Genomic DNA, 20,123 nt, shown 5'->3' with positions numbered 1-20,123 from the left:
CAAGAGGATCTCCCCAAACCAGTCACTTCAAAACATGTACCAAGCTGGTCCAGAGCCCTCAGTTCAAAAGCAAGGGCGCAGAGTCCCCAAACCAGCCCTGTTTGGTAGCACACAAATGAGTGATTTGCCTCCAGTTTAAGTTCAGTTTTCATGGTCAAGAGAAGGAGCATGTCCAGAATTATAGATTCTGGAAGTACAGAGACATGTGTCATCAGATACCCCACCTCAAATGAGGTCCGGTGTTTCTGAGACCTTAATCATTTAGGACATTTTTGATTCTGTGAATTGCTATGGCTTTTGGATTTCATTCTAAAGGCAATGAGGAGCTATTGAAGATTTTAAGCAGGAAGGGTTGCATGATTAGATCAGCAATGAAATGCAATGAAAAGCTGCAGCATAAAGAGTGGATTATTGGCAAGGCTGTTGGAAGCTAGCTAGGAGGCTCTTGAGTGGGGCTGGTAACTTGAAGAGAGTAGTGAGGACTGATAAAACAGAATGCATTCAAGAGAGATTTTAGGAGACATCAATGCCTAACCCCTGTGTCCTCATTTCTATAGCCACCTCACTTATAGAAATCTTCAGACAATAAAACTCCCTCAAGACAGAGGCTCACCTTGAACAGTGAGCACAGAGTAGGCGCTCAATAAATACTGTCCCTGCTTGAATCCGTGTCCTGGGTGACTCCAACCCCCCGGGATTCTCCTTTCACCTACCCCTCGAGCTGCGATCGGCCAGAAGAAGCCGGGCCAGGAGCCCGGGGTTGCCGCCTCTTGCTCTCCCTTCTGCAGGCCCATCCCTGGGATATTAGTTTTAAATCATGGACGTGATTGGGAGGAGTCTGCCTTGCCTTGGATTTCCATGCTCCACAGCAAAAGGACCCCGGCCACGGACCATGGCGGACCCTACGGTGTGCTCCTTCCTCACCAAGGTGCTGTGTGCCAACGGCGGCCACATGTTCCTGCAAGACCTGCGCCGCAACGTGGAGCTCTTGGAGGCGAAGCTCCAGGATGTGCTGCAGAAGTCCGGGCCCGACCGTTTCCTGATGCAGGAGGTGGAGATGAAGGAGGGACTCTGGGACGAGGAGGCCGCGGTGGCGGCACCACCGCCTGGAGGGTGGTGCCTGTGTCCTCCATGCGCCTCTGCGCCCGCTACCAGCGTGGCGAGTGCCAGGCCTGCGACCAGCTGCACTTCTGCCGCCGGCACATGCTGGGCAAGTGCCCGAACCGGGACTGCTGGTCTACCTGTACCCTTTCCCACGATATCCACACGTCTGTCAACATCCAAGTCCTGAAAATCCATGGACTTTTTGGCCTCAATGAGGCCCAGCTTTGGATCCTGCTTTTGCAGAATGACCCTTGCCTTTCACCAGAGGTCTGTTTGCTCTACAACAAAGGTGAAGCACTCTGTGGTTACTGCAACCTCAAGGACAAATGCAACAAGTTTCATGTAGAAACCTTCAGGTTGACACAGAGCTTCCCTAAATGTAGAAACCCACTGTGTCAAAGAGCCTGGCCAGAAGGAGAGGAAGTCTCTTGTCTTTCTTTTCTCCACCCAACCATTCTGCATTTAATGAGTCCTTACCATGGGCCAGGAACTCCCCTAAGAACTATGCAGACTCAAGGACCTTAGATTAGGACAGGGTTTCACAGTTGTGGCACTGTCGACATTTGGGGCTGGATAATTCTCTGTTGTGGGGGATTCCTGGGAATTGTAGGATGTTGAGCAGCATCTCTGGCCTCTACCTACTCAATGTCCATAGCATCCCCAATCTTGACAACCAAAAATGTCTCCAGACATTGCCAAATGTCCCCTGGGGGAAAAAAACTGTCCTTGGTGGAGAAGGAACCGGTTTAAGAGACACTCAGTTGCCTAATGCAGGCTTCCTGGGAGAGGTGTGTCCTAGCTTTGTCTTAAACGGTGAGTAAGAGTTGGGTGGTGGAGGGAGTTACGGGAAGAGTGCTGAATGAGCAAGGTGCAGGTGACATGCGTGGACAGCCATGGGACTTTGGGGTGGCTGGGCCCTGGAGTCTGGGGTGTCTGAGTAGAGGGAGAAGAGGGTGGAAGGGTAGGCAGGGTCAGACCATGAAGGGTCTCAAAGGTCAAGGCCAGGAACAGGACTGTCTAGAATGTGCCATCAGCAGGGCTGGTCTCTGGGAAAGCATCTCATCTTTACCCTGGAGACCCACCTTCCATAACTGCCTGAAGTATGACTCATTTATTGTTCAGGTTAACTTCCTGCGAAGCTGCTTCCTTTATGGGTAGACAATAGCATATGACTTTGAATACCTTCGATGGTAGGTAGGTCTGTAATGTGTTATGCCTGACAGGTGCCTGCTCTTGGTCTGTTGGGAGTAAGACAGCCATTCTGGCTCCACCTGCCTCCTAAGACAGTGATTTAGATCCTGGCTTTGTCTCTTACTGGCTGAATGCCTTTGGACAACAACACACATAGTTATAATGATGATGTTGATGATGGTGATGGTGATAGAGGCCACTTTTTATAACCGGCACCATGCTAAGTTCTACCCACATCATCTCTTTTACACAAATTCAAATCTTCCTTGATTTCAAAGGGTTTTCCTGAAAAGCAAATGACGTATCCAGGATGTGGACAGGGAAGACTAGGCTAGGGACTCACTTCCAAAGAATAGAGTAGGGAAATGGAAAAAATCATAACTTTACAGTGGAGAAACCTGGCAGGTTTGACCTTAGTCAAGTGATGAAGGTTAACATGCCTTGATGTCATGTGGATACCAGGTCTCCCCTGATATGGTGAGATGAGAAAGTGGTATTTTTTCTCCAAAAGCTGTCTAATCTTGAGAAGATATCAGACACACCTGGATTGGGGGATGTTCTATAGGATGCATAGCTGATGCTTCTCAAGGCTGTCAAAGTCATGAACAACATGGCAAGACTGAGAAACTGTCAGGGAGACTTGGTGATTATAAGTAATATAGTACCCTGGATTGGATCCTGGGGCAGAAAGAGAATCTCAGTGGAAAAACTGGTGAAATCTGAATGACATGTAGAGTTTGGCTAATAGTATTGTATCCCCATTGGTTCCTAAGTTGGGACAAGTGTACTATGGTTATGTAAGATGTTAACACCAGGGGAGGCTGGGTAAAGGGTATATGGGAACTCTGTGCTGTCTTTGAAGTTTTGTAAATCTGAAGTCAAATGGTGTGAGTGGCAGTGAACTGCTGATCAGGAGCTCAGGCTCTGAGTTTCAATCCTGACTCTGGGATCCTGGGCCTCAGTTTCCTTGTCCGTACAAAAGGGAAATTATAATCATCCCTAGCATATAGAGTTGTGAGGGGCATTGAGTAAATCTACTGCAAGGACTTAGGGTGTTTGGGATGTTGTAAGTGCTCAGGATGGTCATGTCACCCATTCTTATTGGTGTAAAATCTTCTGGTATTATGAAGGGGTGGTTCGGGAAATTAGACCCTATTTGAACCCTCTTCTCTCAAGACCACATCAGTAAGGAGTTTACTGATCTGTAGGATATGGTATGTCATTCTCCTGGGTCATCCTTGCTGCAGAATAATCTAGCTCAGGGTCAGCAAACTTATTCTGTAAAGCACCAGATAGTAAATATTTTCAGCTTCACAGGTCATGCCCCAAACTACTCAATGCTGCTGTTGGTAAACCTGAAAGCAGCCAAAGGCAATGCGTAAGCAAATGGGTATGGCTGGGCTCCAACAAAACTTGATATATGGATGCTGAAATTTGAATTTCCTATAATTTTCATGTCACAAAATATTATTCTTCTTTTGATCTTTCCCCCACCCTTGAAAAATGTAAAAACCATTCTTAGCTTTGCAGGCCATACAAAAACAGATAGTGGGCAGGATTTGTCTGCTGACCTTTGACCTAGCTATTTGTTACTAAACGTTTTTGGAGGTCACATGTTCCATTTGGTGATTTCGTGAAAACCATGGGCCCTCTACCCAGAAAAATGCAGAGATGAGGACAAATTTTGCCTACAACTTCAGGGGTTCCATGGTCCCCTAAAGACACTTCAGGAAAGTTTGTGATTGCTAGAAGGTGTCCAGCTCAAGAGCCCCAGTGAAAAAGGGACCCCAGGCAGAGATGAGGAGCGCACCCCTTCGCAAAACAGGCAGCTAATGCCTGAAGGCTGGGTGAGAGCCTTGGTGGTGGCTGGATTTGCAGAAGGCAAGCCTGGTGTTGGGCAAGGAGTGTCAAAGACCTGTGGGAAAGATGGATCAGATAGGGGCAGGCTGGCACAATGGGAAAGCCTGTTGTGTGACCCCAGGCAAGTAACTGCTAACTTCTCTCTCCACTACAGGCACAGCCGGCTCCCTGCTGTCATCATTTATGCAGGCACCTTCCTGCCTCAGGGCCTTTGCTTCTACCACCTGGAATGTTCTTCCTTGCATAGCCCCAGGGTTCTTCTCTTATCCCTGCCAATTCGACTCCCAGGGGACATTTAGCAACTTCTGGATTCATTTTTGGTCGTTGTATTAGTTAGGGTTCTCTAGGGAAACAGAATCAATGAGAGGTGTCTTTGACTATCAAATTTGTAAAAGTGACTCATGCAACTGTGGGTATGCACGAGTCCAAATTCTGTAGAGCCGTCAGCAAACTGTCAACTCCAAGGAAGATGTCCAATGAACTCCTCAGGAAACGAACTGGCAACGTTGACGAACTCCTCAGGAAATGAATTGGGATCTTCGAAGAACGTGTTCAATGAACTCCTCAGGAAACCCTTCACTGCTCAGCCGAAGAAGTGAAGGTCCTCTGTCTGTCTTGCTTATAAGTCTTCAACTGATTAATTGGATTAAATCCAGCCAATTGCATTCTCTCATTGTGGAAGACACACCCTCTGGTGAGTCATCAGTCACAGCTGCAGTCAACTGTTGGTAAACTGTTGGTTTATTAACCAGCCACAAATGTCCTCACAGCAATTGTTAGGCCAGTGCTTGCTTGACCAGACAGCTGGGCACCATCATCTGGCCAAGTTGACACATGAACCCAACCACCACAGTCGTCATGACTTGGGAGAGAGGTGGTACTAGTATTAGTGGGTAGAGACCAGGGATGCATCCCACAGTGCACAATCTGCCCCCCCACCACAACAGGGAATTATTTAGCCCCAAAGGTCATAGTGCTGAGATTGAGAAACCCTACTTCTGAGCTGCACTTTGCAAATTCTAAGGTCATATAAATCACTAGGGGATCTTGTTAAAATGCAGATTCTTTTTCAGTTGGTCAGAAGGTGTGGCAGAAGGTTCAGCATTTGTAACTAGTTCCCAGGTGGTGTGGCGCTGCAGCTCCATGGACCATACTTTGAGGGGACCCCACTGTGAGGCACTCAGAATTTTTCTACGAGGCAAAGGAAAAGCAGGAAGAGGACAGATGGACGGTGATTAGGAAGGAAACAGGAGTATCCGGAAGGAGCTCATCCTGGACCTGTTAAAGCAAGTGCCCTCAGGAATGGGCTTCTGGCACCTTTGGCCTCGTCCTTCCTTCTGCCAGCTCCCTCTGCCTCTCAACTCGGCTCCTGGGGCTAAGCCCTGGGCCTCTCGGAAGGCCCCATATCCAGCCAGCCTCATCCCCTCCACCAGGGAGAGACAGGTTACGAGGTTGTCAGGACACTGAAGACTTTTTGAAGGCCACAATAGACTCTGCTGAAGACAATTCTTGTATTGCAAAGCTGGCTTATCGTCCAATAGAGAGAAAACTCAAAAATAGGACAGCCCTGACAGCAGTGGCTGCCAGCGGGACACCCAGAGGCTCACAGTCTGCAAACAGGGCTTCAGAACAAGGGAAGAAGGAGGAAGGATGAAAATACCCACAGGAGGGCCGGTATGAAAATGCAAAACTTGTGGCTCAGGTCTGGGGAGGTGCCCTGCCCATGGGTGGAGATAACACCTCCATTCTGCCCCCACCCCCAAGCCTCCAGGGGACATTGGACCATGGATGGAGACATTATTGGTTGCCTCAGTTGGGACAGTGCTACTGGCATCAAGTGGGTAGAGGTCGGGGATGCTGCTCTTGACATCCTAAAATGCACAGGTCAGCCCCCCTGTGCCGAAGAATTACCCAGCCCCCAATGCTGACCCTCGCCTTTACCTCCCACCCCTGCTCCCTGTGAGCCCCGCGAAGCAGGAAACCCTGCCCAAGTCCAGATTTTGTAGGAGGATTTTTGCAACGACGAGGAAAGCTGAAACTTACAAGGGATCTTTTGCTAACCCTGAGTTGGCCCAATGGCCCCTGCCCTTGGGAATGGACACCTGGTGCTCTTTAAGGGAGCCAAGGCCTGCCTGTGTTTGGTGAGGGCAAAATGGAAGGCGAACACACAGAACAAAGAGGCCGCGGGAGTGACTTAAAGGGAGTGAAAGAGAGATGGTGGTCCCAGCACCACAGAGGCCCAAGGCTGGACTCACCGGAGCTCAGGAACGGCTTGCCACACAGGGGGCAGCTGGAATGGCCATAGAAGGTTCCTGGCGTCAGCTGGTGTCCATTGACACACTCCCGCCTCAAGTCCTGCCCCTTGTCCTTCTGATGTGCTGGACTCTTACCCTGTGAGGGGTGGGAGGTGGCCTTAGGATGTCCCGTGCTGTGGACAGCTATGCCCTGTGCATCGGGCCGGGCTCGAATCACAGGGCTCCTTGGTGGGGGCACCCTGGGCATTGGGGAAGACAGAGGGAGGACTAGTGGGGGAGGTTGGTGGAGGCTGCAGGAGGTGGGTGGGTGGTGGTGGAACCCGTGGCCCCCCGGCCTGACCCCCCTGACCTTCTCCTTCTGTCTGGTGACCCGGCTGCGCAGGGAGCTCAGACTGCGCTTCACCCTGGCACCTCTGTCACTTCGTTCGTTCTTGCTGCTGCCGACCTCGCTCCTGAGGAGAAAGAAGGAAAGTTGAGGAGGAGGGGGCTGCAGGCCCAGGTGGCCGTTCTGAGCCAGTCCTGTGGGTCGCTCCTGGAATCCATCTGGAATCTGTCTTCCTGTGGCCTCCTGGTCCTGCTTTAGCCTTTCTTGGTCCCTGACTTGCTCTCTCCATCACTCAGTCACTCAACAAACACATATGATGTTGGCAAAATTCCACGAACTGTGGGAGCGAGTTTCACAGAGGTGAATGCCATGAGTTCAGGTCTCTTGAGGGGCCCAGGGCTGGAAATCTTGGCTCCATCCACTTCTGACTCCTCCCTTTGATTCACAGCCCTCCCCAATATCTAATGAGCCTATAAATTCTGCCCCTTCTTCCTGGGAAATATCACACAACCCCCTCTGCCTCCCCAACACTCCATCCCCAGACCGCTGTCTTTCCTCCTCAGAATTACATCATGCCCTTATTTAATAAATACATAGTAAGTGGGTGACAAACACATCTAACACAGTCCCTAGTCCTTGCAGCCTCTATTTCCTTCAGTCTTCTTTCCTCCTCATTGACAGTCATCAGAGAGCTGATTAAGTCTGAAACTCCTTAGCTGATTAAGTCCATGCTCCTTAGCTTTATCCTGCTAAGCCCCACTTGCTCCAGCCCCACCCAGACACCATTCCTAGGGTTTCCCCAATGGTACTGGTTTCTCCCCTCCCTGCCTTGCCATCTCCGTTTGTGGGCAAACTCCTGCTCTTCCTTCAGGATCCCGCTCAAGCTGTCACCTCCTCCAGGAAGTCTTCCTCTTCCTGCTGCCCCCAGGGTGTATGAGGGGCTGCCTCCGAGCTCCCTGGCGGTTCCAGAGAGAGGATGCTGGCCCCAGCTCCTGCCCCCAGCCCAGCACCATGCACAGAAGGCCATTGGTAAATGCTTGTATGAACCCAGTGACTGCCCCACCCTCAGCCCCCACCTGAAGCAGCTCTGTGTACTTACTCAGACAGGAACTCAAACCAGGTAATGTTTGAGGGGGCTCTTCCTGGGCTGGCAGACAGCTGGGCCCTCTGCCGGGCCCTGCAGGGACAGAGTGATGGACACCCCAAGGCAGCACCACCTTCTCTCACAGGTCACTGCCTTCTCCCACCTTTGTCTCTCCTCACATCTCCCCAACCTGTCCCCCACACCTGTCCTCTCCCCAACCTGTCCTCCCTGACACCTGTCTTCCCACACCTGTCCTCTCCCACATCCTCCCCCACATCTTTCCCCCACGCCTGTATGTCTCCACACCTGTCCTCCCCTCCATGTCTTTCCCACATCTATTCCCCCCATACCTGTCCCCCACACTTGTCCACTTGTCCCTCACATCTGTCCCTTTGCCTGATTTCTCACACCTGGCCCCTTTCCCACTTACCCATGGTACTGCCGAAGTTCTTGAAGCACCTGCTGGACAATTAGCCTGCAAGGGGAAAATCAGAACAGCCCACAGTTGCCCAGGTCACAGAAGTGCTCCCCAACCTTGAGCTGCGATCGCCCTTCTAGGCCCCGAGGTCCAGATTCAGACCCTAAGTGGCAACCTCAGCCCCTCTTCTGATGCTATGACCAGCCCCCTTCTGGCAAGGCCTGGCCCCTCCACTGGGAGAAGGATGGTGTAGGAGAGAACGCCCAGGTTATGGGGGACTTGGGGGGCAGTGGCTGGCCCCGGGTCACTTAGAGGCAGGCAGCTACTGCCAGCCGCACTGCACCCCACCCCCCACCCTGACCTCTTGGCAAGTGGGTCCGGATCCCTCCCGGCCTGGGGCAGGCACTCACACATGGTCTGGCTCCACGTGGTCCGGCTCCACACACTCCAGCCCCGGCGGTTCTAGGCCTGTGGGCAGCCCCCAGCCCAGGAGGCAACAGGGTCAGGGGATTCCCAGGCAGGACCAATCCTGCCCGTACCCTCCCCATCCCCACCCTGCAGAACTGGAGGCCATCCAGCCTGGGGCTTCTAACTCTCAGGGAGGAGGGGTGAGAAGGAAGACCGAGTCCAGTGCCTCACCAGTGCGAGAGCTTACAATGTTCAAGTGCATTATATGCGTGAACTGGGGGTGGGGGCAGGGCTCTGAGAAGCCTGATTGAGGGACCCTCACTTATTGATCCTTCATATGGAGGAAACGGAGGCTCAGAGACTTGCTAGAAAGTGGTAGATTCAGGTTTAGGCCACAGGTCCGTCTGACCCTGGAGAGATGAAAGCTATTCTGATAGTGATTCATTCAGAGCAGAGGATGATAAGGATAAAGCCAGAGGCAAAGAGAAAGGAGAGCCCTGGGGGGCAAGTTGTGGTCTTCCCTGGCTGGAGGTCCCCAGGGAGAAGGATAGGCTGGAGACCCTCCCCTCGCTGGGCCTCCCAGGCCCCCAGCATTCTGCCCAGATCCTGCCCAGGGGACCCCAACTCCCCTTTCCCTTCTTAGGGGACCCTCCAGGAGAACCGTCTCCTGCTAGCCCCACCCATCCACCCACTCCTTCACTCCCTGACTCGTTTGACAGAGGGAACCCCCAGGCTGGTCACCTTGAACAGCTGGAATGGGAACCTCAAAACCCTGCTCAATTTTCAAGGAGCTGATCTCATCGAAGGACACAGGAACTGAGTGTGACCTTGCTCTTTTCTCAGAGCTGTCACATTCCTGCAGGGAATAAGCATCTTGTTAAGCCAAGCCTGGGAGGTTGCCCGGGCTGCAGGCAGGGTGAGGGCTGGGACCACATCCACAGGACCGAAGGACACACTCTCTGTAGTCACAGTCGCTGCTGCAAACAAGATGACCCTCCACCCCACTCCAGCTAGAGGCTACGGCCAGGGGGTCCAGGTCCAGGCATGGCTCTTCAAAGCCATGGTGGGCTGGGGCCTCACTGTCCCCAGCCACAGGCTGTCCATCATTCTGGCCAAGGATCTCCCAGCTGCAGGCTGCAGCCCCAGGACTCAGACCCACACTGGCCCCAGCCACAGGCTCCAGCCATGATCAGGAATTTCCCTCCCTGGGTCAGGTCATGGCAACCTCTATGGGTTGCAGTTGTCACCAAGCATCCCCACCATGGGCCTCAGCTCCAGGGAAGAATCTTCCAGCCCCTGCTAGAATCTCAGACTTAGAGGCTCCTCAGTCGTGACTACCCCACCCCAGATGAGGCCCCTAACCCTAATGCCTTGCCATGCATGGTGAATCCCCTGAGCTATGGGGAATGCCCTCCTCCCCACCCCCAGCACTGGCTCCTGCCTCAGAGGGGATGTTATTGTCAGGAGTGGCTGCAGGTTACACCCACCTTGCCTGTGCGCTCTGCTGGGGTTCCGCCCCCAGCCAGACACCCTTGGGTCCAGCCCTGCAGCCCCTCTCCCGGCAGGTTCAGAGCAAGGCTAGCCAGCGTCCGGGGGAGACCGGGCCCCTGATCTGCAGCCAAGGCGTCGAGGCTGAGCCTGGTGGGAGAAGGGAGGGAGCCAGGGCTTCATCAGGTCTTACCCACCTGGGCAGTGGCCCAGGCCCAGCGTGCCAGGCAGCCGAGGGCTTGGGGGAACTTGCAGGTGATCCTTGCAGGACAGGGAGGGCAGGCAGAGCACAAATGGGGTCTACTGCACATTAGAGGGATGGCATGGGAGGTGCTGGCTAGGGATTGGCCTGAAGCTGCACTTGCATGGCAATCCCACCATTTTTACCCAGGCTGGATTTCTATCTGGGGTGGCATGGGAGAGATTGGCAGAGATGGGGATTGGTGAGGTACCCCTGTTGCTGTTTTTGGTGCTGCCTCTGAGGAGTGTGGGGAGCTGAGCACACATCTGTGTTTTGATCACAAGTGCATCTGTCACCAGAGCACAGGTTGCTTATTTCAGCTGGTACATGTCTGAGCAGGGTGAGTGTGCAAGCCTGCAGGGTTGGGCATGGACATGGGCATGTGCACACAGTATGGGGCGGTGGGTACAGGTGTGCATTTTGGGTTCGCGCATGCCTGTAATGTGCAGTTGCAATCAGTGGTTTGGGCCTGTGCATATTCTCTCAGCATGACTTTGCCTGCACCCACAGATTTGTGTGCCCACTTAAGCTCTGTGCACGAGCCAGAAGAGGGGCTTCAGGGCTGGCTTCTGACAGTGCAAACCCCCCTGGTGGCCCTCAAATTAGGCTGTCCAGATGCAGGGGATAGGCATGTCTTGGGGCCTGGCCCTGGCCTCCCCGGCCCCCTGACCTGTCCTGGGGGTATGTCACAGAAGGCGGGCAGTGATGGGGGCCTGACCTCTGCCAGCTTTCTGAGCAGCTCCGGGACCTCTCCCAGCTGCGCCTCCGCTGCAGACGTGTGGCCCCTGCCGAGTTGGAGAAGGGCGAATCTCCTTCAGCTTCATTAGGGGAGCCACTGCCCCTGGGCTCCCCAGGCTGGCTGGGGGAAGGGGCCTCAAAGCCCAGGTCCTGGAGATACTCGCTGCCCTGGAGAGACCCCAAGTCCAGGCTGAGGTCTTCGGCACTCTCGCTGAGCCGTCCCAGAAAGCCGTCCTCCTGTGGGCCAAGGGGAGAAGAAGGCACTGAGGGGGATGAAGGAAAGCCTGTGGTCTCCCGGCCATGATGCCCTGCCCACTCCCCTCCCATGCAACCCAGACTCATGATCTATCAAGATGGGTAGGGTGGAGTGGGGGCAGGGTCTTCTGCCCCCAGCTCTCTATCTAACTTGGGTCTTCAAGACATCCCCCTAAAAGTGGCAGGAAATCTGTATTTCCAAGACCCAGTTCCCCTACTTCCTAGTCCTGGCTGAGCATCTCACTTTGCTGGTTTCAGTCTGACCATCTTATGAAATGGGCATAATCACTTCCTGCCCTGCCAGCTCACCAGCTGGTTTTAAGGCTCATGTAAGATCCTAAGATCGTGCCTGTGAACACAATTTGCCTATGCTCTGCCCAGATGTAAGTTACTCTCAGTGCTAATGGTGCAATTTCAGGCAGTGTCAGGGCTCCTGGTCTTTTCCCTGGGCTGCTCTTCTCCCAGTCTCCTTCTCAGAACTGGGGCTAGGGTGAGGCAAGTGAAGCAAAAATTTCAAACAAAATCTCAGTAATCAAGGTAAGTGATGTTTTAATGCAATATTTTTACAAGTTGAAATGAATGCCAAAAGATCCAGAAGTTGGACCCTCCTCTTGGACGACTTGCCTCACTCTCCTTCCCTTAGTCCTGGCTCTGCTCCCTTCTGCCAGGGTGGAGTCCTAAATGATCTGAGCTTGCTAAGCCCCCTTGATGTGTCCCTCTCCCCACAGGTAAAAGCCCAAGCTCGCTAGCACAGCACAGAAGGGTCCAAGGTTTGCCGTGTCCTGCCTCTGGTTCCCTCTGCAGCCTCATCCCCCACCCACCCGGGAGGCAGCGATGTGTCAGGCACGGTTAGACCCTGAGACACGCAGATGTGGACGATGACACAGCAATTTCCAGAGCACCCACAATCCATCACCTGCAGCTGAGCATACATCTCTCTGAGCCCACAGCAGCTCCAGTAGGGGGCACTGCAATTCCACTTCCAGCTCAAGGAGACTGAGGCTCAGGGTGGAAAATAAATGGCAGAATCAGGCTCAAACTCGGGTCTGTCTGAATCCAAGTCCTTTGCTCTTCTTTGCTCTTCCACTCCCCTCTCTCTATTTCTTTTCTGTCTGCTGCCTTTTTCCTTCTTCTTTCTCTCCCTCCTGGCCTTTCTGTTTGCCATTCTTTCCAGTCAGGGGCTCTGCCTTAAACTCTCCTTGGAAAACCTCTTCCTCCAGCCCACCTAGAATCTGCCTGGTGAACTCCTATTCATCCTTCAAAACCCAGCCTTGGTGTGTCCTCCAGGCTGCCTTCCTGACTCCTCGAGGCCAAGTGAGGTGGCCCTCCTCTGCATTGTCAAGGTCGGCAGGTCAGGGATAGTCCTCAGACAGGGTTTGGTGAACCTCTCCCATTGTGCCATGTGAGGCCAATACCAAGACATGGCCCCAGGCAACCACAATCTCAGCCAGCCCTTACTGGGATGTTCCAATTGGTGCCTCCAGCATGATACTGAGGGGATCTGGCCCCCTTCATGAATTCTACAAAAGGCCCCCAGGATGAGACTGCTAGATAAAATACAGGAGGCCTGGTTAAATTTGAATTTTAATAAACAAGGAACATTTTTTTTTTAGGAAAAGTATACCACCAACATTGTAATATTTGAATTTCACATTTAACTAGGTGTCTTCACTAAATCTGGCAACCCTACCTCAGGACAAATAAGCCAGGCATGGTCAGCTTTTATCAGGTGATGGGGGATCCCGGAGACCCCTGCCAAAGCTTGGCTTGAGACATTTGAAAAGGAGCTTGTAAGTTGAGGTAGAAAATACCTGCCAGCTGAAAGGTGGCCTTCGGGTCGGCTGTGGATGTCAGCAGGCAGGAGCTGGGTGGCAGTGTCCACATCTGCCGTGGGATGAGGCAAGCTAAGCTATGGAGGGTCTGGCCTTTTTCTCTGACCTCACTCACTTTGATCTCTCTACAGCTTTTGTCCCCTCCAACTCTCTCTTCTTGTGGCTCTGTCTTCGTTTCCCTCCAACCTCTCTGGCCACCCCTTCTCTGCCTCCTCTTCCTCTCCTTCTTCTCTCTTGCCCTGCCTCACCTTGAGCCATCTCTCCTGCTTCTTCAGTGTCTGCCTAAATGCCCAATCTCTGTCCTGGGCTATTCCAGATTCACTGGGCCTCCTGTGACTTTGGAGGCAGCCTCCCCCCAGCCTCTCCTCTCCCATCTAAGTTGCCTGGGCCACCGCCTGCTGACTCCGGTCTCCTCTGCCCCCGACAAAAAGATTTCCTTCTGTCTCTGGATTTCATCCTCCCGGAAATATAAACACGTCAGGACAGCCTCTTGGCCTGGGCTGGTACTCGCCATCCTCCCTCCTGCCTCTGGTCTCCCTCAAAGGAGCACAGGCTGTTCCAGCTCCCAGCCAGCAGGTAAACTGAGGGGGGCAGAGGGAGGGGCCCTTGTCCTTTGCACAGAAGTTTGTACCTTTCCTCCAGCAGCTCCTGAGAAAAAACAGGAGTGGGGCCAATGGGGGCCTTCCCAGACATTTGAGTGCACATCGTATGCAGCCCTGACACCCGTAGAGAGGATGCAATAAATCCAGGCTCTGGCTCCTGGGCTCTGGGGAGACATGGGGGTGAACTTCTCCAGTGAGCCCTTGAGGAGCAATATCTTGAGGAGCAATACCTCTTCTGCTGGGTTTATTATGTGCAGTTTTAGCTGGTGCATGGAATAACTTTACAAAAAATGCACATAGCTATTTATCTTGATGTCTATCAGAAAAAAAGATAGCATACCAAAACCTGCAACTTCAAGCATAGTGTTTCTTTTGGTCGGTTGCATTTCTTCATGTGAAAAAGCAATGAATTTCAAACAAAATATCAAGTAAATAATAGGGCAGATGGTTTGTGAATGGCTGTCTGGTAGAAGGATCTTAGTCAAGGTCTGCATCCCTGCTGTGGTTTTTATTAGCTGAGCGTGTCCTCAGGCAAGTTTGTAAAGCTTCTGAGCCTCAGTATTTTCATCTCTGAATGGGAGCAAGGCTACCTTCTTGTAGGATTGCTGTGCAGATCCAAGGAGATGATGTTTGGGCACTGCTGGGACAGTGCCTCACACATTGCAAGCCCTTGATAAGCAGCAGGGGATATTATTGTTGTTTTAATATTTCAATTCTGAGCAAAAGTCAGGGTGCGTCCTCAGAGCAAGTCAGTGACAGCTCCAGACCTATCCCTCGCTCTCATAAAGCTAATTGGGGAACCCAGCAATTATAATAAAGTAGGAGAAAATGTTCCAGGCAGCATGCTGGAGAAGAAGGGAGGAGGAACAGCTAATCAAGTCCAGAGGGTATCAGGAAGGGCTCCCCAGAGGAAGTGGCAGTGAGTGGAGTCCTGAGGAATGAATAGGAGTTGCCTAGGCAGAGACTGTGGTTAAGAGCATTCCAGGCAAAAAGAAAGAACAGTACATCCAGACGTTTGCAGACTTTGGAGCTCATGGTGCCTTAGAGCAATTGGCAAAGGTTCTTTATGGCCAGAGGTTTGGAGAATGCAAGAGTGGGAGCTGGACCGTCAGACCTGGTAATAAGGATTTCATCTCTATGTTTCAAACAGTAGGTGGTAGGGATGGTAAAGGGTTACGATTTTTTAAGATTATTTGAGTTGTAGAGTGGAGATTGGTTTGGACGGGGGCCAGATGAAGGCTGGTAGATTGGTGAGGACCTGGGTTGAGCTGTTCCGGTAGCTTCCATTAGGTCAGTGGAAGCAGGAGAGAGAGGTGTGGACAGATTTGGGGATTGATCACAGGGTCTGGTGACTGATGGGAGAGGGACGGGGTGAGGACGATAAGGCCCAGGTCTCCAGTTCTAGTGACCAAGTGGATGAAGACGGCAGGAAGAGGTATAGGTTTTCAGAAACAAAGCTTTGTCCCACACTCCCAGGCTCTCTGCTTTCCCAGGGCCCACAATTGCTCCATCACCATTGCATCTGTTCAACTGCCTGCAGCCCCGAGTTCCTATTTGAAGAGGTCAGGACCCCTGGCAGGGCCCAGAACTAAACTTGAGTGCTAGCCCTATCTTTTTTCTCCCAGACCCTCCCAGAATACTTAGGCTAAATCTGTCCTTGCTTGGGGCTCAGAATCCTCTTCTAGAAAATGACTTGTAGGGTGCCCTGTACTAGACACTATAATGTGCTGCCCAGATCCACCTTCAATGAAGGATGTGTTACCCCATATGCTGGGAAGACAGATGGCTGTTCAGCTCTCAGCCCCTTTAGGGGCTGGGCAGCCCAGAGCCAATGACTGATTGATGTAGGGTACAAAATCTTCTCCAACTCAGCCCAACTTGGGACAACTCCAGAGCTCCCCATGGAGTCAACCAAGGCTGCTGTCAGAACTGCATCACAGCTTGTCTTCTCTGTCTGCCCATTCCTGCTTCCTTCCTCTCCTCTCCACAGGGAGGGCACCCCTTATAAAAATCCTGCATGCTGAACTCCATCTCAGAGTCTGCTTCCTGGGAAACCCAACCTGCAACACTCGGCCTTCGCAATCTCTGTCCCTGATGGAGCTGAGCTGTGTGTCCCCCTTCAGCTCCTTCTCTCTCAGAATGACCCTCCTAGATACCTCATCCCCTATCCCAGGAGACCCTTCCCCAGAAGCAGGCTGGAGGTTGTCACAAGAACTTTTGCTGAGACCTCAGCCCCAGCACCAGCCACACATCATAGGGGCTGACTTTAACAATGCCCCAACTGCATTTGGAGACCTCAAACTTTCAGGGTGTTCCCTTTGAGGCTGGAGCCTGGACCCTGGCCTCAACCATGGGCTTCTGAGACAAGTGCTTGGAAAAACTATAAGTGGAACAGGGATGAAGGCTGCAGAATCAGACTGGACTTGAAGCCTGACTCTGCCACTATGAGGATTTAGGGAAGTCAATTCTCCTTTCTGTACTGAATTTGGTTTTAATCAGTCTTTCCTCCTTCTCTCCCTTCTTCTTTCCTCTATTCATTCCCTCTCTTTCATCAATCTATCCATAATTCATCCCCTCATCCACTCACCTAATCATCCATTCATCCATCCATCCATCCATCCATCCATCCATTCTTCCATCTCCCCCCCCACCCCTTCTTGCTCCAGAAAGGATTCCAGTTTCCTCATTTGTAAAACAGGATAACTACTTTTCCAAGCTTTTATGAAGGTTAACTAAGATAATATATGTAAAGCGTCTGGTAAAATGCAGGTGCTAAACAAATGGTACTTGCTGCTAATATTGTCATCTTTCCTGCCCGTCTTGCAGTCAGACACCTGCCTGTTCGTCCTCCATGGTGGAGAAGAAGTCTGGGTTCTCAGACCTCCAGGGTCCAGGGCAGGAACTGCTGCTGCTGTTGTTGGTGGCTGAGGCTGCAGTCCCAGACTCAAAAGCCTGGACACATGGCTTGGGCTCAGAACCTGTGGAGAAAGGAGGGACAAAGTCAAGGCTAATCTGGAAGGGCTGAAGTGCCAGGGCCTGAATTCCATATATGTTGCTGCTCTTTCTTGGCCTCAGTTTTCTCATCTATTAAATGGGGCTGTGTCAGGGGGGAGGGGGGTTGTCTCAATGATCTTTGAGCTGACATGCATGCCACCATATCCCCTTCTTGAGTCTGTGGCAGACATTTCTAGTTGATCATGAGGTTCTCTTCTTCTGAGCCATTTCCCCCTTGCAATTCTTTCCAGCGCACACCTTTTCTGGCAGCCATCACCAACTGATGGGAGTTGGCTCATGAGATAAATTGATTTGTCACATCTGCTTTTGATAAAAGCTCTCATTTGATGGATAGTGCTAATGGGTCCACAGGATCAAATGCAAGTGCCCAAAGCCACATTTGGAGTAAAATGTTGAATGATGGAACTTCAGGCTGCCCCTTCTCCCTGTATGTGGAATCTCCCTATAGACCTTCAAGTCCCAAAGGTCCCATGATTCCAATGACCTCTGGGCAGTGTATTACACAGGAGAGAACAGGAACTTTGGGGTCAACAAAACTGTGTCCCTTCCCAGACCTGCCATTTTCTGGTTGCACAACTTTCAGGTCGGAACCTCTCTGAGCCTCAGTTTCTTCATCTGGGAGGTGGGAATGATGATGTCCACCTTTCAGGGATTTAGTGAAGATACAGGAGCTCAGAGGATGTCAAGCATTAGCCCTGGGTCAGGCACATAGGAAATGCTTTCAACACCTTCCTTGCCCTCCAGGTCAGATGGGTGCTCTGGCTTGATCCTAGGGCTGGTATGGACTGAGACCATTGCTGTGGGAGGAGTGGGTATCCCCTTCCCTGTACCCCCTATATTGCAGCTAGAGCACATTACCTCTGCTCAAATCCCTGTGGAGGCTCCTTATCCCTGTAGGAATAAGGCCAAGCACTTGGATGCTGCCAGGATCTGCCTTTGGTGCCATGTCCCCATTACTGCCCTGATGCCATCTGCATAAAGATTTCACCCACTTCTTCCAGAAATTCCATCTGTCCCCCACCTCTACAGACCCTTTTTCCTCTCCCAAATATGCCTCTTGTCGCCTTGGTATCTGGACTATCTTCACCATCCCCACCAACCCCCTGCCCCACCCCCTGCCCCACACTCCAGGCCCTGCTGAAACCAGGGAGGTGAAGGGAGAGTGTCTGGAGGTGAACCTTGAGGAGTGTGATGGTTAATTTCATGTGTCAACTTGGCTAGGTTACTCGTTTGGTCAAGCAAGCACTGGCTTGATTGTTATTGTGCAGGTGTTTTGTGGATGGATTTACATCATTAATCATTTGATTGCATCTATGGTTGATTGCATCTACAGTCAACAAAGGAGACTGCCCTCAGCAATGAGGAGAGTGTTCTCATCCAATCAGTTGGAGATCTTAAAGCGAGAACTGAGGATTTCGGAAGACAGAAAGAAGAATTTCTTCTGCCTTTTCTTCAGCCAGCCAGCTTCTCTTGGGATATATGACTTCACCTTCATCAGAGTTTCCAGCTTGTGGCCTGTCCTACAGAATTTGGACTTCCTAATCCCCACAGTAGTATGAGCCAATAATAAGTCTCATAATATTTATATGTATATATGTACACATGCACTTACACACATATACATATACTTACACTTACACTTACACTTATACTTACACTTACACTTATACATATACATCCTGTCAGTTCTGTTTCTCTGAAGAACCCTGACTAATATAAGGAAGTTAGTGAAGGTGGAGGATAGGAGTGGACAGGTGGGTAGGTGGGGGGACACATAGAGGGACTGACTAGCACTTTCACAGTTGCAAGATCAGTGGCTGCCTGAGGGGGACCAGAGATGATAGGACTGGGGTGATGGACACCTCAGAAGTGCCAAGTTAGGTCTTTGTCCACTCTTTGGCTTGGTATGTTCTCACATACTACTTTGCTGGGGACAGCCCTAGTTTATGCTGCTGAGACAAGGTAATCAGTAACCGTCCCCCCTTTCACTCTCTGAAGGACGGGTAGACCATAAACATTGTAACCACCTTCCTTATCACTGTTGTTAGCAGAAAGGAGGGGGGTGATGTTGCCACTTCCCGTCATGACATGGGGTGAGCAGAAGCAGACAGGGATGGGGCAGGAACTGTCTGTAACCCTCTTTCAGGTTCCTTCTCCTCTCACATGCTTATGGACAGACACTGCCCCAAGTTTTGTAGGGCCCAGAGCTCATAAATTTGGTAAAAAAGAAAGAGTACCAATTATGAAATTGCTGGGGTCCCATCCCAAGCCTTGGATAGGGCAGGTGCAAATGGGGCCCTGTGAAGCTTAATGACCTCTGGCTGCCCTTGACCTGCCTCTACCTTGCAGGACATTCTGTCATGATTCCAACATCAGTGCTTTCTGGGCTAACCACCAGGCCGGTTGGAGAAACTCTGCTGTGCTGCCCTTGTTAAGCCTTGCACCTACCCGCCTCCGATCCCAAAGCCAAGGCAGCATCTATGACTCAGGGGAACTTTGGAACAAAACAACCAGGCTATGAAGGAAGAGGAAAACCAGATGTGGGGGGTGGGTCCTGGCAGCCCATGGGAGCTTGTGAGGGGAGGGGGAGCTGCCTGGTGGGAAGAGTCCATGGGGGAGCTCTCGGGCCTGGCAGGGAGAGCAAAAGCTTGCCTGCTCAACAGGGCAGGGGCCTCCTAAAGCCCACAGAGGCCACAGGCAGAACACTTATGCCCTGTATCTGTGAGCTCTGCAGGCCCACGATCCAAAGGCTAAAGGTGCAAGGCCAAGGCTGTGACTTCAACCCTGGTGTGGAGTCTTCTGCCCCAGGAACAGACTGAGCCTGAGTTGAGTGACAAACCCTGGTGTCACAGATTGAACCCTAATTCTGGTGTCATAGTGTCATAGATTGAGCCTTAATCCTGATGTTAGACTGAGCCCTAATCCCGGTATCATAGACTGAGCCACGTCCTGGTGTCATAGAGTAAATTCCAATTCTAGTGCCACAAGCTAAACCCAATCCTGGTCGCACAGAGAAACCCAGCCCTGGTCACAGACTAAGCCCTGGCCCCAATCACAGACTGAGCCCCATTCCCAGACACAAACTGAGCTCCAGTACAGACACAGACTGAGCCCTGAATCTGATGTTTAGTACTGATTTTCTAATCCTGAGGATGGACTCTCTTCCTTGAACTTCAGGTCTCATCTCCAGTGGCCTCTGGCCATTCTCACCTGATATTCCCACTTGTACCTCAACCTCAAGTCATCAAAACCAAACTCTTTATTTTCCTTCCTTCTCCATGTCCCCATATCAATTTGACTGCCCTGT

General features: G+C 51.7%; 1 protein-coding gene and 1 pseudogene across 4 annotated transcripts in view; one reads left to right on the top strand and one right to left on the bottom strand.

Annotated features, from left to right (window-relative positions):
• Positions 1-20,123, bottom strand: part of ARHGEF18 (Rho/Rac guanine nucleotide exchange factor 18) — a 122,403-nt gene that overhangs the window by 93,075 nt on the left and 9,205 nt on the right. For 2 of the 4 annotated variants that reach the window (XM_037824414.1, XM_037824412.1), the window contains exons 2-10: positions 16,640-16,779; positions 11,093-11,349; positions 10,133-10,283; positions 9,387-9,501; positions 8,648-8,705; positions 8,250-8,294; positions 7,835-7,912; positions 6,760-6,862; positions 6,411-6,546 (exon numbers count right to left, since the gene is read on the bottom strand). In XM_037824414.1, the coding sequence (XP_037680342.1) occupies positions 6,411-6,546; positions 6,760-6,862; positions 7,835-7,912; positions 8,250-8,294; positions 8,648-8,705; positions 9,387-9,501; positions 10,133-10,283; positions 11,093-11,349; positions 16,640-16,654 (958 nt within the window). In that variant the 5' untranslated portion in view covers positions 16,655-16,779. Of the gene's footprint in view, positions 1-6,410; positions 6,547-6,759; positions 6,863-7,563; positions 7,686-7,834; positions 7,913-8,249; positions 8,295-8,647; positions 8,706-9,386; positions 9,502-10,132; positions 10,284-11,092; positions 11,350-16,639; positions 16,780-20,123 lie in introns of those variants that run through there. The other 2 variants (XM_037824413.1, XM_037824415.1) reach the window with 2 other exon arrangements.
• On the top strand, positions 794-6,118 carry LOC119525642 (annotated as a pseudogene).

The sequence above is a fragment of the Choloepus didactylus genome (assembly GCF_015220235.1).
Source record: "Choloepus didactylus isolate mChoDid1 chromosome 25 unlocalized genomic scaffold, mChoDid1.pri SUPER_25_unloc2, whole genome shotgun sequence".
NCBI lineage: Eukaryota > Metazoa > Chordata > Mammalia > Pilosa > Megalonychidae > Choloepus > Choloepus didactylus.
Note: the sequence above shows the minus strand (reverse complement) of the source record. Positions and strands in the feature narration are given on the sequence as shown.